At 52.3% G+C, this 13,067-nt stretch overlaps 1 protein-coding gene across 1 annotated transcript in view; it reads right to left on the bottom strand.

Moving 5' to 3' along the window:
- Nucleotides 1-166: 166 nt before the first annotated feature.
- The window catches only part of LOC118707555 (fer-1-like protein 4), a 30,507-nt gene continuing 17,606 nt past the window's right edge, over nt 167-13,067 (bottom strand). Inside the window, 22 exon segments of the mRNA XM_045574291.1 lie at nt 167-408; nt 507-607; nt 691-974; nt 1,393-1,518; nt 1,521-1,612; nt 1,816-1,914; nt 3,239-3,324; nt 4,094-4,245; nt 4,833-5,037; nt 5,415-5,705; nt 7,239-7,391; nt 7,494-7,566; nt 7,568-7,611; nt 7,688-7,788; nt 7,878-7,920; nt 8,551-8,688; nt 8,777-8,835; nt 8,972-9,167; nt 10,582-10,905; nt 11,537-11,710; nt 11,831-11,965; nt 12,928-13,052. Coding sequence (XP_045430247.1) covers nt 207-408; nt 507-607; nt 691-974; nt 1,393-1,518; nt 1,521-1,612; nt 1,816-1,914; nt 3,239-3,324; nt 4,094-4,245; nt 4,833-5,037; nt 5,415-5,705; nt 7,239-7,391; nt 7,494-7,566; nt 7,568-7,611; nt 7,688-7,788; nt 7,878-7,920; nt 8,551-8,688; nt 8,777-8,835; nt 8,972-9,167; nt 10,582-10,905; nt 11,537-11,710; nt 11,831-11,965; nt 12,928-13,052 — 3,203 coding nt within the window. The 3' untranslated portion in view covers nt 167-206.

The following is a 13,067-nucleotide window of genomic DNA, read 5'->3' as shown; positions in this document are numbered from 1 at the left end:
GGCCACGTGGTCAACTTTCCACCCTGTGCGTTCATTTTCCCAGTGAGTCCCCGGCACTGCGGTCACCCAAGAACATCCCTGTTCTCTGCCCCTGAATTCTGCACTTTCTCAGGCATCAGAGTGGATGTGAGTGAAGGTTTATTCAGAGAAAGCAGTGAGCCCGGGAGTAGGAGTGAGGGATGGGTGCGAAGGGAGGAGTGTCCAGGTCAGTTGGGGCCCGGGGGGTGGTGGAGGGGCTGGAAGATGACCTGGCTGATCTGGCCGGGCATGCTGTAGAAGACCAGGAGGAGGAAGAGGAGGATCAGCGCCAGGAGCACCAGGATGCGCCAGTACCGGCGCCAGATGAAGAAGACGAAGGTCTTCAGCGGGTTCACAAACCAGTTGAAGGAGGTTTTGGCCGGCTGTCGGGGAGCAGGGCAGGGGGTCAGGTGACTTCGGGGGATAAGGAAGCCCAGCCCTCTGGCACCTCCCACTCAGGCTCCAGCAGCCTCGCAGCGCCCGCTCCCTTGGGCTTCTCCAAGGGCTCGGGCTCCTCGCGCCCCATCCCCACTGGCCGCTTCTCCGCCGCCTCCACCGTCAGCAGCTCAAACTCTGCCTCCACCTTCCCCTGGAAAAGAGGGAACGGGCTGAGCTCTTCGCTGGCTTAGACCTGGCTCCTGCCAGCCCAGACCCGGGCCTGGCTGCACCCACCGTGAGGATGTAGACGTTGCCTCCGGAGTCTGCAAACTCTAAGTCTTCTGGCCGGCCCTTCCATCTCCTCCTCCACCGCCGCTTCCTGCCAGCCTGGGCCTCCCGCTGCTCCCGCTGCTCATCCTCCGGCTCCCGGAGCTTCACCACCGGCCACCAGCCCCACACACGGCGGCAGCGGAACAGACTGCACCGGGGCCCCACCCCACGGCGGGCCAGCCGCGCGGAGCACAGCTCCGGGCCCCGGGCGCCCCGCACCATGTCCGGCAGCTGCAGCTCCAGCGGCCCTGCGAGGCCAGAGCTCCCTGGGTTAGGCTGGAGACCAAGGTCTCTGGGCCAGGGCAGGAGGCAGCACAGCGGGGTTGTAAGCCAGGGCGTCAGAAGTTAGCATGTGGTGGTCAGGCCCAGCGATGGACCACTCACCCCAGCCCCCACGGAAACAGGGCCAGGGGCGGGACCAGACTGCTGAAACAGCACCCCAGGCCATGGACTGGGAGTCCAGAGCAGCCCGAGGACTGAGTCAGCGACTTTGGGAAGGAATGGAGGTCGTGATGCATAGGGCTGAAAAAACTTAGTAACTAGGCCCGAGAGCAAAGTTAGTGACCGAGGGCCTGAAACCCAGGACCCGGGCTGGGTTAGAACAGGGAACCAGGGCAAGGAGGGCAGGAGTCAGGGCTAGCGAAGGTGGAGGAGGCTCCGCAGTACCGAGGAAGTCGTTGGCGGAGATGCGGTCGTAGTCCCAGGCCTGCAGGACCAGCGGGGCGGGCGGCGGGAACTCGGCCTCTTCCAGCGCGAAGGGTCCGGCCGGCTCCGTGGGCAGGTAGTCGAAGGGAACACGAAGCGCCAGGTGAAGTTGCCCTCCCCGGTCAGAGAGTTGAAGTGCACGTCTGTCTCCTGCTTGTCCTGCTCCAGCCCCTTCACCCAGCTGGAGCCCAGGGGAGGCGAGGGGCCCTCTGAGGGCATCAGCTGGGACCAAGCCCAGAACCCAGCCTGCCCCTGCGCACCCACCATGCCAGGCCCTCCCCCCAGCTCCAGGCATCTTAGAGGGCCCGGCCCCAGGGCCCAAGCCCCAGCTGGCTGTCTCACCTGAGGATGCAGGTGTTTGTGCGGCCCAGCGGGCAGGCCTACCTTTTCACGTAGATGTCACTGGACATCTCTCCAGTGAGTGGGTTCACGTCACCCAGAACCACATCCTCCGTGTTCCAGATGATGACTCTGAGCTCATAACTAGGGGTGTTGAGCAGGGGAGGAGGAAGGGAAGAGGGGAAGAGGGGTGATTCAGATTCTTGAGAGGAGTCCTGGGAAGGGCTTCGGGAAGCAGGATGGACCTGGGCCAGGGTCACTGACATTCACTGATCGGGCTGCTGTGGTCCCATGAAGGGTAAGGATCACTGACCAGCAGATGACACCCAGCATGGTTTGCTGACCCAACTGAACCAGCAAGGTTCTCCCTCCCATAAATTTGGGATTAAATCCTGAAAAGTTGAGTCATGTAGCATCATATGCAGGGTTGGAGCCACAGTAAGCCAAGTGACATGCAGCCTGAGAAAGCCAGACTGCACAGAGAAGAGGGAGTAGAGGCAATGGCAGCATACAGCACCTGGGGGACAAAAGGAGGGGCTGCAGCATTCTCGTTCCTACCCAATAGCCCTGGCCTTGGCTGTCATGAGGTGTCCTAGGTACCTTTTCTCTTGCCCAATATCAATTTCCCCTCATTTGTTGAATGCACCCTGATTTTCTGTTGGTGACACACACCCCCCTCCCCACTACTGTTAATCTGTGTGATTCTGTTAGGGTAGACAGACCCCCCTACCTGGCCCAGAGGGGGTACCTCACCCTAGGACATCACCCAGCACTGACCAATCAGTTACAGTCCCATGACCACACTGAGTGGTTCAGAGATCAGCGCTTGACGCAAGCTGGCCCAATGAGAGTCACCCTGAGACTTGTGCTCAGTTGGAAACGAGGTGTGTATTTTTCTGCTCACGTCATCTAGTTGGTCAGATGTAGACCTGGCACCATTAGGAGCCTCCCTGCCCTCAGACTGTGAAAGTCTCCCTGAGAGTGGCACCAAGGAAAGCAGAGCCCAAAGGTGCAAAGTGACAGATGACTGGCAATATCTTAAGTGCATGCACACCACACAACACTCTACCCCTATCGCTCAGGGCAGAAGAGGGCTTATTGGTATTGGAAGTGATGGACACCCAACCCACAGCAGCTGATTAAAAAGGGGTGGGGAGCCACCAGCATGGCTCAGTGGTTGAGTGTTGACCTATGAACCAGGAGGTCACAGTTTGCTTCCCTGTCAGGGCACATGCCCATGTGGGGCAGCCAATCGATGATTCTATCATTGATGTTTCTATCTCTTTCTCCCTCTGAAATCAATAAAAATCTATGTTAAAGGGGGGAAGGATTTAATGGCTCACCAATTGAAAAGCCTGTGTCAACAACCCCTGCCTGCTTCAACGGGGTCTCAGGTGTTTGGAAGGCCCTTTGGCAGGTAGTCCAAGATGTGCCCACCCCATGGGAAGAGGGGCCAGGACTCTCTCACCTGATTGGCTGCCGAGGCTTGATGTCAACTGGGGGTGGCGCAGGCACATTATGGGGGAAGATGTCAATCCACATGTGAAGGGATCCCTGTGAAGTGAAACCAAACTGTAGGATCTTGCTGGGGTTCCTACCTCCCCCAACAACCCTGTGCCACAGGCTGTGCCTTGCCCCAGGTGGAGAGAAGAGCTGGGGTCAAGAGGGAATGGCTGAGCCCAGCCAGTGTGGCTCAGTGGGTGAGCATGGACCTATGAACCAGGAGGTCACAACTGCATTCTCGGTCAGGGCCCATGCCTGTGCCTGGGTTTCAGACTCAATCCCCAATAAGGGGCATGCAGGAGGCAGCCGATTAGTAATTCTCATTATTGATGTTTCTCTCCATCTCCCCTCTCCCTCTCTAAAATCCATCAATATATATTAACATATGTATTAATTATTTTTTTTTAAAGAGGGCATGGTTGGTCAGATCCTGGGTAGTGAGGACGAAGGTGGAGTCTGAAATGGAGGTTATGTTAGGGGTTGAGGCCCCAGAAGTGGAAGGTTGAGAGAAAAAGTTCGATCTGGTATTTTCGAGGTCCAGATCCTAATGACCTGGTCAGCTTGGGAGTGCCAAGTGTGAGACTTAGTGGCCCAGGGGTGGGAATCCTTCAGGACCAGAGTCAGGGGAGGGGTATGAGGTCCAGGAAGGAGATCCAAGACTGGAGTGGGAATGCTGGGGACCGGGTTCAAGAGCCAAAATCAGAAGCGGTAGTGCAGTGCCCAGATGGAGGTCTTAGGAAATGGGCATCCTGTGGGCCCAGGGTGCAGGACCAGCTGGGAGTCCTGGGGTTCTGGAGTTGGGTGCTAAGCCCTCCCTTACCTGCAGCAGCCCTGGGCTGCGGGGATGGTACAGGGGCCGTGTTTCTACATGCTCAGGTACCAGCTGGATCCCAAAACCTGGCATCTCCTGCCAGCACCACAGCACAAACAATGCCTGGGCCTCCTCAGGGACCTCACTTGCCACGTTAGGTTCTCGTCTGCCTGCAACAAAAGGTGTGTGAGGTTGAGTTCCACTCAGCTCCCAGCTCTCCTCCCTCCCTCCCCCACCCTTCAATCAAAGCTCTGAGCTGAAGCAGCTGTTTGGTGGACAAAGTCTATGGGCTGGGGGCGCAAGTCCACAATGCACAGAAAGTAGGATGCTGCTGCTAACACCCCTTTTGTCAGTGAAAAGCCAGCAGTCAAGAGGACAGTGCGATAGGAGGGGTGGTGGCTTTTGCATAGTCACTGCTTATAGACAGACCACCAGCCATTTATGAGGCCTGAGCTCAATTCTACAAGCACGTTCTGTTGTAGGGGACCCCTGATGGACCACCTGTGTTCTGGGAACAGATTAGCTATTCTGGGGTCCACTGTGGCTCTTTGATGATCTCACACTCACCAATAAAGACCATTTTCTCCCCACATCCAAGAACCTCCTCCTTACTTAGCCAGACTCACCTCCTGTTTGCAGAAGGCAGCAGGCTCTTTGGGGGACACACTAGCCTGGGCACCAGGGGTCCCCTACACCTTGTCCTACCATCTTGCTCACTCTGGGCCATCCGGCAGGGAGGGACTGATACCTGGGGGCAGGGTCTCAGGCGGTGTCGGGAAGACTTTGCTGCCCACCTTGACTGCCCCGGCTCGGTATTCAGGGGCGGGGAGGCCACAGCGTTGGCATAGCCCCGCCAGGATCTGCGAAGGCCGGAATGCATCGCGCCAGGCATTGTACCCATCCCTGCAGGCAGGAAGGGAGTACGCCTCATGTGGGGACAGCCATGGACATAGCTGGGCTCAGGGGCAGGGGTGGGACCCTTGAAGACATGGGATCCAGGTCCATATCCTGATGGAAGTCAGCTTAGTCGTTGCTATGGTAACCATGAAAATAAAAATGTATGCCAGGTGCTCCTGTGAAGGAGATACTAGTATTGTATTATGACCTCCATTTTGAAGATGAGAAAACTGAGGCTTAGAGAAGAAAGGTGAATCATTAGTTACAGGATCCCAACTCCCAAGCCCAGATCTTGACCACTGAGCTTTAATGTCTCGGTCATGGAGAGGTTTCCTTGCATGAAATCAAAGGGTCTGCAGACTCTAGTGGAAATGTGAAGTTGAATGTCTTTGGAAAGACTAAGAATGGCTCTGAGGGCCCTGCAGACTCACACGTCATACTGGGAGGCCAGCCCACAGTTCGCCCCGTGGTGGCTATAGAACCGGTTTTCCAGGTCATTGTGGGTCTCCCCGATGAGGTCGTCAGACCCGACGAGGTCATGGTCAAACACAGCCACAGTCAGCTCTGGCTCAGCAGGGAGAGAGATGCTGAGCTCCAGGACCCTGGCCAGGAGGGAGAATGGCTGAGGACACCTCCACGCCCCAGGAAGCTGTCTGATGTGGGTAGGAGTTTCAGGAGTCTCAGAAGCTTCTGTCCATTCTCCCACCATCAGCACATAAGCTGCCTGAGCATGAGTCAGACCACTCATGTCAAAGTCACTCCCCAAAACCCAGGGCCCAGCCTCACTCTCCAAAGAGTGGGAGTGGGGAGTTACCAAGGAGAGATGTCCCTCCAGAAGAAGTTAACTAGAGGTTGTCCAAGATGACTTTTATTTGATTTTAAATTAATTGTGAAATACCTAAGACATATAAATAGGTATAACAAAAAATACAAGGAATGAAAGAAAATATATGAGATATGCATAGGGCTTCTATTCAATTTATAACTTTTCGTATTGTTTGACTTTTATTTTTTACAATGAGCATATTGATTTCCAGAGGGGAAGGGAGAGGGAGAGAGAGAGAGAAACATCAATGATGAGAGAGAATCATTGATCAGCTGCCTCTTGCATGCCCCACTCTGGGGATCGATTCCGCAACACAGGCATGTACCCTGACCGGGAATCAAACCGTCACTTCCTGGTTCATAGTTAAAATTAAGAATTTTAGCCAGGACCGGTTTGGCTCAATGGATAGAGCGTCGGATGGGGACTGAAGGGTCCTGGGTTCGATTCCGGTCAAGGGCATGTACCTTGGTTGTGGGCATATCTCCAGTAGGGGGTGTGCAAGAGGCAGCTGATCGATGACTCTCTCTCATCGATGTTTCTAACTCTCTATCTCTCTCCCTTCCTCTCTGTACAAAATCAATAAAATATATATTAAATTAAAATTAAGAATTTTAACTAAATAAAAGAATAGGACAATGAGCATATGTGCCCAGCTTAATTAATAAAATTCTGCTACCCAGACAGAGTGGCTCAATGGTTGAGTGTCAACCTATGAACCAGGAGGTCACAGTTTGATTCCCCATCAGGGTACATGCCTGTGTTGTGGGATCAATCCCCAGAGTGGGGCATGCAAGAGGCAGCCGATCAATTATTCTCTCTCAGAATTGATGTTTCTATCTCTCTCTCCCTCTCCTTTCCCCTCTAAAATAAATAAAAAATATATTTTTATAAAAAAGGAAATTACTTTTTCTATTTTGATAGCTATATAACTTAGTATAACATGCATAAATTATTCAAGTATAATTTATGTACAGCAACATATTTTAGTGGTTTTTACACTGCTGCCTGCTAGGTATGGGAATTCCAGATTCTCCACATTTTGCCAACACTTGGTATTGTCAATCTTCTTTAATTTAGCCTTTGTAGTGTATGTGACATTGTAGCTCATTGTGGTTTTAATTTACATTTTCTGATGACAAAGCATGTTGAGCATCTTCCCATGTGCTTATTGGCCTTATGTAGATTTTCTTTTGTGATGTGACTGTTCACATCTTTCGCTCCACCATTGAGCTTATCGTTTTAAATATCACTATGAACAAGAAGTCAGGAGACCCCAGCTCTAAATTCTGGTGCTGCCATGAGCAAGCTTTGTAACTCTGGGGAGTCTCTAAACGTTGTGCCTAAAATTTCCCACCTGAAAATAAAGAAGGTGAACTCTGATGCCCAAGGTTCCTCCAAATCCTTCCGTCTATAGGTTTTACATATTGTTACCTTTGCTGGAGGCATGCTGGGGTGATGGGTGCTCACCTTTACGACATATACTCTCACCAAGAGCTTGACGGGCCGGTTTTGTGGGATTCCCCGGGAGATTTTGGGCCCCCAAAACAGCCTTGCCTCTGATTCAGGATAAATGAGGAAGGAGCCCTGGAGTGCAGGGAGGACAGACAAGGCCCCGGTAAGAGAGTCTTCCTCCCGCATCCCCGCCTATGCCTCCCGGCCCCCTCTTCACTCCCTCTCCAAGCACACCTTAAACTTGCCCACAAGATGGCCAGCCCCTTCTCCCTCTCCATCTCCTCCTGACCCCCTGGCCCTCGGAACAGTCTTCAAAGTGGTTAAACTCTTCCTCCAGGGACCTGCTGTAGATCTGAAAGGCATGGGCCTCAGTGACAGCCCCATGTCCAGAACCCAAACAGAACCTCCTCCGCCCAGCACACAGTCACCTTCAGAGTGGCGATTGCTGTTTTCCGGGACATGGAATCTTTGACGTCAGCCTCACCCTGGTCCTGGGCTTCCCCATCCACGGAAGTGACATTGACCCCTCCTGAGAACAGCAGAATCCCCAATTAGAAATACTGGTGTCAGGGGAGGAGGGAACACAGAGAGCAAGAGCCAGAGGGCTAAATATCTTACCTGAATCCCCAGGATCATCCATTTCATCTTCATCAAAGTTGGGCTGAAATCAAGGGTCAGGTCAGAGATTCTGCCCCACCCCTCACCTCCTTAATCTACCCTTCTCTGGGATAGGAAGTCCAGAAACTTCAAGTTCCAGCTGGGTAAGCCCTTTGCAATTTCAAAGCTTCAGTTTATCATCCAGTCCTGTGCTGTCCAAGACGGGAACCCCCGGCAGCTTGTGTCTGTTGAACCCTTGAAATGTGGCTAGTCCAAACTAAGATAGCTGTAAGCGTAAAATGCACACTACATTCCAAAGACTTGGTGTAGAATAATGATGTAAAATATCCCATCAATCTCACCACTAATTTTTATAATAATTACTTGTTAAAGTTACTTTTAGATGGATTAGGTTAAATAAATGTTATAAAAATTAATTTCACCTGCTTTCATTTATTTTTTTTTTTAAAGGTGGCTCCTACAAAAGTTAAAATTATGTTAGTGGCTAACATAATATTTTTATTGGATAACAGCTCTGGATAATGGAGTTAAATAACCCTGAGTTTCTAGAATTGTTGTGGAGATGAGAAAAGATGACTATAATAAAGAGATCTGAGCTCCACATTCAAAGAGATTCTACCTCTTGCCATTTACCCTCCTCTCCCTCCATCCCCTGCCTGGGGCCCTCCCCTGCCTCCATCTGCCCCCGGAGCTCCTGCAGAGAAGCGTAGTACTTGGACCACCAGTCGAGCTCTTCAGGATCCGGGATGTCCTCCTCCAGCTCTGGGCCTTGATTCAGAAGGCCATTCAGGGGGAGCTTCTTCCGAGGATCCTGAGAAAGAAAGAATTCAGCAGACCTAACCCAGTACCACCCCCAGTCTGGCCATCCTCTCCTCCACACATCTCCCAAACGCCATCACCTTCGGGAGCCGCCTGGGTATCCCGGCTTCAACCAATAAGGGATCCAGGGACGTCTGTCCTGGGAGAGAGGGAATGAGATCAGGGGGTCAGGCGAGGAGCAGTCAGACTCCATGCCCCATCAGAAGGCTCCTGGAGCCATCTCGGCCTGGAACCACGGGCTTCGATCTGGTGGTCCCTAAGAGAAAACCTCTTACCTTCATGTTCCTTGGGCTCCAAGACCCCTGTCTCCTCGTCTCCTCCCTCCTCCGGGGGGTCCTCATGACCCCGGAGTGTGAATCGCATCATGTGGGGAACAATGTGGGAACCCACAAGCACCATCCGGCCAAAGGCCCGGCGTTCAATTACCAGGATGCTGAGGGGAGGCTGCAGGTAAGGCCGCTCTGGCAAGTCCTAGGGGTGGGGAGAGAGGGGCAGCGGCAGAGACAGGTGGAAAACCAGAGATTTAAATCTGCATTCTTAGCCCAGCTCTGCCACTACCTCAGGGTGTCATCTGGTAAGTCCCTGCCTTCTGAGCCTGTTTCCCAGCTAAAAAGAAGAGACACAATCCTGGATTTGAAAGATTTGTAAATATCAAGTGACATCATAGATACAAAAATACTTTGGAACCTACAAAGTGCTATAAAAAAAAATGTGAGGTGCTTGTTATTATTATTATGGAAAGGACCCATGTTCAATTTATTTATATAAATTTAGAATCCTAAAAATATGTATGCCCATGAATTCTATATCTATCAATAGATCCTAAATGGGAGGAACAATAATCATAATACTCCATTGCTGGGCTTATTTTACATGTATGTGACAATTATAGCATGAAGTAGGGAGGAAGAAATGGAGCTATAATGGAGAAGAGTTTCGATATTCTACTATAGATAAATTATATTGTACAAAATCAGTATGCATCCTGGCCCATGTGGCTCAGTTGGTTGGGTATTGTCCCATGCACCAAAAGGTTGCTGGTTCTATTCCTGGTCAGGGCACATGCCCAGATTGGAGGCTTAATCCCTAGAAGGGGGCATTCAGGAGGCAGGAGATCAATGTTATGCTCTCACATCGGTGTTTCTCTCTTCCTCTTTCTCTAAAAATCAAAATAAAATCTTTTTTTAAATCAGTATGTGTATCATAATCCCCAGAGCAACAACTAAGTAAAAATCAAAAAAGAAATTAAAGTAGTATACTAAATAACTATCTATTTAATACAAAAGAAGGTAGTAAAAGGAAGAACAAAAATATGAGACATTTGCAGAAAACAAACTGCAAAATGGCAGATGTAAACCCAACCAGAAGTTCAAATAATAAAAGTGTTTTGACAAGCTCCTAAGTGGCTTTGCAAGAATTGGACTCGAAAGCTCACACTGTAATAATTACAAATTACACAAAAAACACATTTTTCCTCTCAGCCCCTGGCATCTCAGAGACTAGAGTCTTTAAGACTCATGACCTTTGGCTAATCCGCCCATTCAGCAGAGCCAGAGAGCACCACCAGCTCTGGATACATAGGGATCAGCCATCGACAGCCTGTGAGCCAAATCTGGCCCAGTTTTTGTAAATAGAGTGTTATCGGAACACAGTCATATTCATTCATTTACTTGTCTATGTATATCTGCATGACACAATGATACAATGACAGAGTTGAGTAATCACAAACTATAAAACTATATGTGTCACAGAGCCTAAAGTATTTACTATCTGACTGACCCTTTATAGTAAGTTTGGTGACCCTTCAATTCATCTAAGATCATCAGCCTGGAGTTCACCATCCCACTGTCCTCTCTTACTTCTCAGCCCCAGCTCACGCCCTCACCACGGTCAGGTGCCTGACGAGCTCCGTGAAATTGGGGTTCCCATGGTAACTGGCCAGGACCTCAGACTCCACACAACGCCCAGCCGGCTCCAGCACCACCTGGGGCTGCTCCACCTCGAACAGATGCACATGGCCCAGGCCCCTCAGGCCCCAGAACAGCGCCTCGGGTCCGGAAGTGGCAGATTCAGGGGCCTGCGCCTGACAGAGGGACCCCCAGGGGTGGGGGGAAACAGGGAGCACACTGGGCGGCAGGGAGAGGCGGCCGGAGAGGGGCTCAGCCAGGGGTGCCAGGTCCTGTGGCTCCACGTCGCTGGGCACTGAGGGCTGCAGGGGGCAAGAGGTCAGAAGTCAAAGAGGAATCAGGCCCAAGGAGGGAAATCCTGGACTCAAGAAAGACAAATTAAGACGTGCTAGTGAAATATAAATCTCTGGATTGCGGAGAGGATGATGGCTAGGAGACAGCCCCGCATTTAGGAACAATGGGCATGTGTCTGAGGTCTGAGGATCAACCCACAGCTGCTTCTCTGGCGTTGGATGAGCCTAGGCCAGTGGTCGGCAAACTCATTTGTCAGCAGAGCCAAATATCAACAGCGCAACGATCGAAGTTTCTTTTGCGAGCCAAATTTTTTAAACTTAAACTTCTTCTCACGCCACTTCTTCAAAATAGACTCGCCCAGGTCGTGGTATACTGTGGAAGAGCCACACTCCAGGGGCCAAAGAGCCGCACGTGGCTCGCGAGCCACGGTTTGCCGACCACGGCCCTAGGATATGTCTACTTCTAGCGTTCCCTGGAGTCTGGAGGTCTGCTGAGGTGACCCCAGGACAGATTTGCAGCCTGCATTCTCTTGGGACGAGAGATCTGGGGTGGCCCCGGATAAGCCCATCTTATATATCCGCTGGGGCTGGACAAGCTGATGGAACAACAAGAGGAACCCACAGCTCATGGCACGCTGACCTCAAGTCGGCCACTGTAGTCCAGCTCGATGAGTTCAAAGGTGGCGATGAGCTCTCCGGCCGCCCGGGGCCCCTTCCTCAGGGGGAAGAACTGCAGCTCAGGGCGCTGGTAAGGGTCCTCCAGCAGCTTCACCCTCGGGGCAGCCGGCGCCCGGCCCAGGAACACAGGGGGGCCCTGCGGGGAGCAGGCCAGTGGAGACAAAACTGGAAGAGGCCCTGGAGCCAGGGGAGGGGGCATCAACACAAGCGGGGGTGCTTGGGGCAGGAAGCCAGGGGAGGCCCACGCCGCACTCACAAACTTATTGTGGTCGAAGACATTGACGATCGCCAGCGGCGGCTCCTGGTGCAGGTGCTCCCTCCGCCCGTCCACGATCAGCTGGTCAAACACCAGCAGCTCGTCCCACAGGGGGCTCAGCGTCTGCTCCAGGACCTTGGGGCCAGGCAGGGGAGGAGGCAACGGCAGGCATCAGAGAAAGGCTCCCAACACACGTCCCCGCTGAGCACAGCGGCCCTAAAGCAACACTTTGAATGGCAGCTCGTCACAAAAGGAGTGGGAGCCGAAACCGGTTTGGCTCAGTGGATAGAGCGTCGGCCTGCGGACGGAGAGGTCCTGGGTTCGATTCCGGTCAAGGGCATGTACCTGGGTTGGTTGTGGGCACATCCCCAGTAGGGGGTGTGCAGGAGGCAGCTGATTGATGTTTCTCTCTCATCGATGTTTCTAACTCTCTATTCCTCTCTCTTCCTCTCTGTAAAAAATTAAAAAAAAAATGTATATATATATATATATATATATATATATATATATATATATAAAAGATTAAAATATATATATATTCGGCTGAAACCGGTATGGCTCAGTGGATAGAGCATCGGTCTACGGACTGAAAGGTTCCGGTTTGATTCCGGTCAAGGGCATGTACCTTGGTTGCAGGCGCATCCCCAGTGGGGGGTGTGCAAGAGGCAGCTGATCGATGTCTCTCTCTCATCAATGTTTCTAACTATCTCTCTCCCTTCCTCTCTGTAAAAAAAAAAAAAAATCAATAAAATAAATATTTTTTAAAATAAAGTCTTTAAAAAAAAAAAAAAAAAGGAGTGGGAATGTGACGGAGAGGATAGCACCCTTCGGACCGGTGTTGGCGCCTGCCGCCCAGCCCTGGGCTCTGCTCACTGCAGCCGTCACCCTCAGAGCTTGTCTTAAAGCCAAGCCCAGGAAACAGCTCCTCCCTCCTCAGACAGCCCATGCTACACCACCCTGCAAATCAGAGCTTCTGTCCTGAAAACCCAGGGCAGGAAGAGAGACGTGGGGCCTGGGGAGAAAGCTCGCCGCCCACCTGACTGTCTCCCACAGCCCCCGCCGCCCGCACCCCCGCCCACACCCCCGCCCAGCCTCACCCGGGTGGCCTGGCACTGCGTGGAGACGAGGACGCGAGCGAAGGGGTCCGACAGCCCGCTGCCATCGGCGGCCAGCACGCCGCGGGCCTGGTGCAGGTGCGCCCGGAGCTGGAAGTAGCTGAAGTCTGGCGTCGGGGAAA

The sequence above is a fragment of the Pipistrellus kuhlii genome, unplaced genomic scaffold (genome assembly GCF_014108245.1).
Source record: "Pipistrellus kuhlii isolate mPipKuh1 unplaced genomic scaffold, mPipKuh1.p scaffold_m20_p_6, whole genome shotgun sequence".
Taxonomy (NCBI): domain Eukaryota; kingdom Metazoa; phylum Chordata; class Mammalia; order Chiroptera; family Vespertilionidae; genus Pipistrellus; species Pipistrellus kuhlii.
Note: the sequence above shows the minus strand (reverse complement) of the source record. Positions and strands in the feature narration are given on the sequence as shown.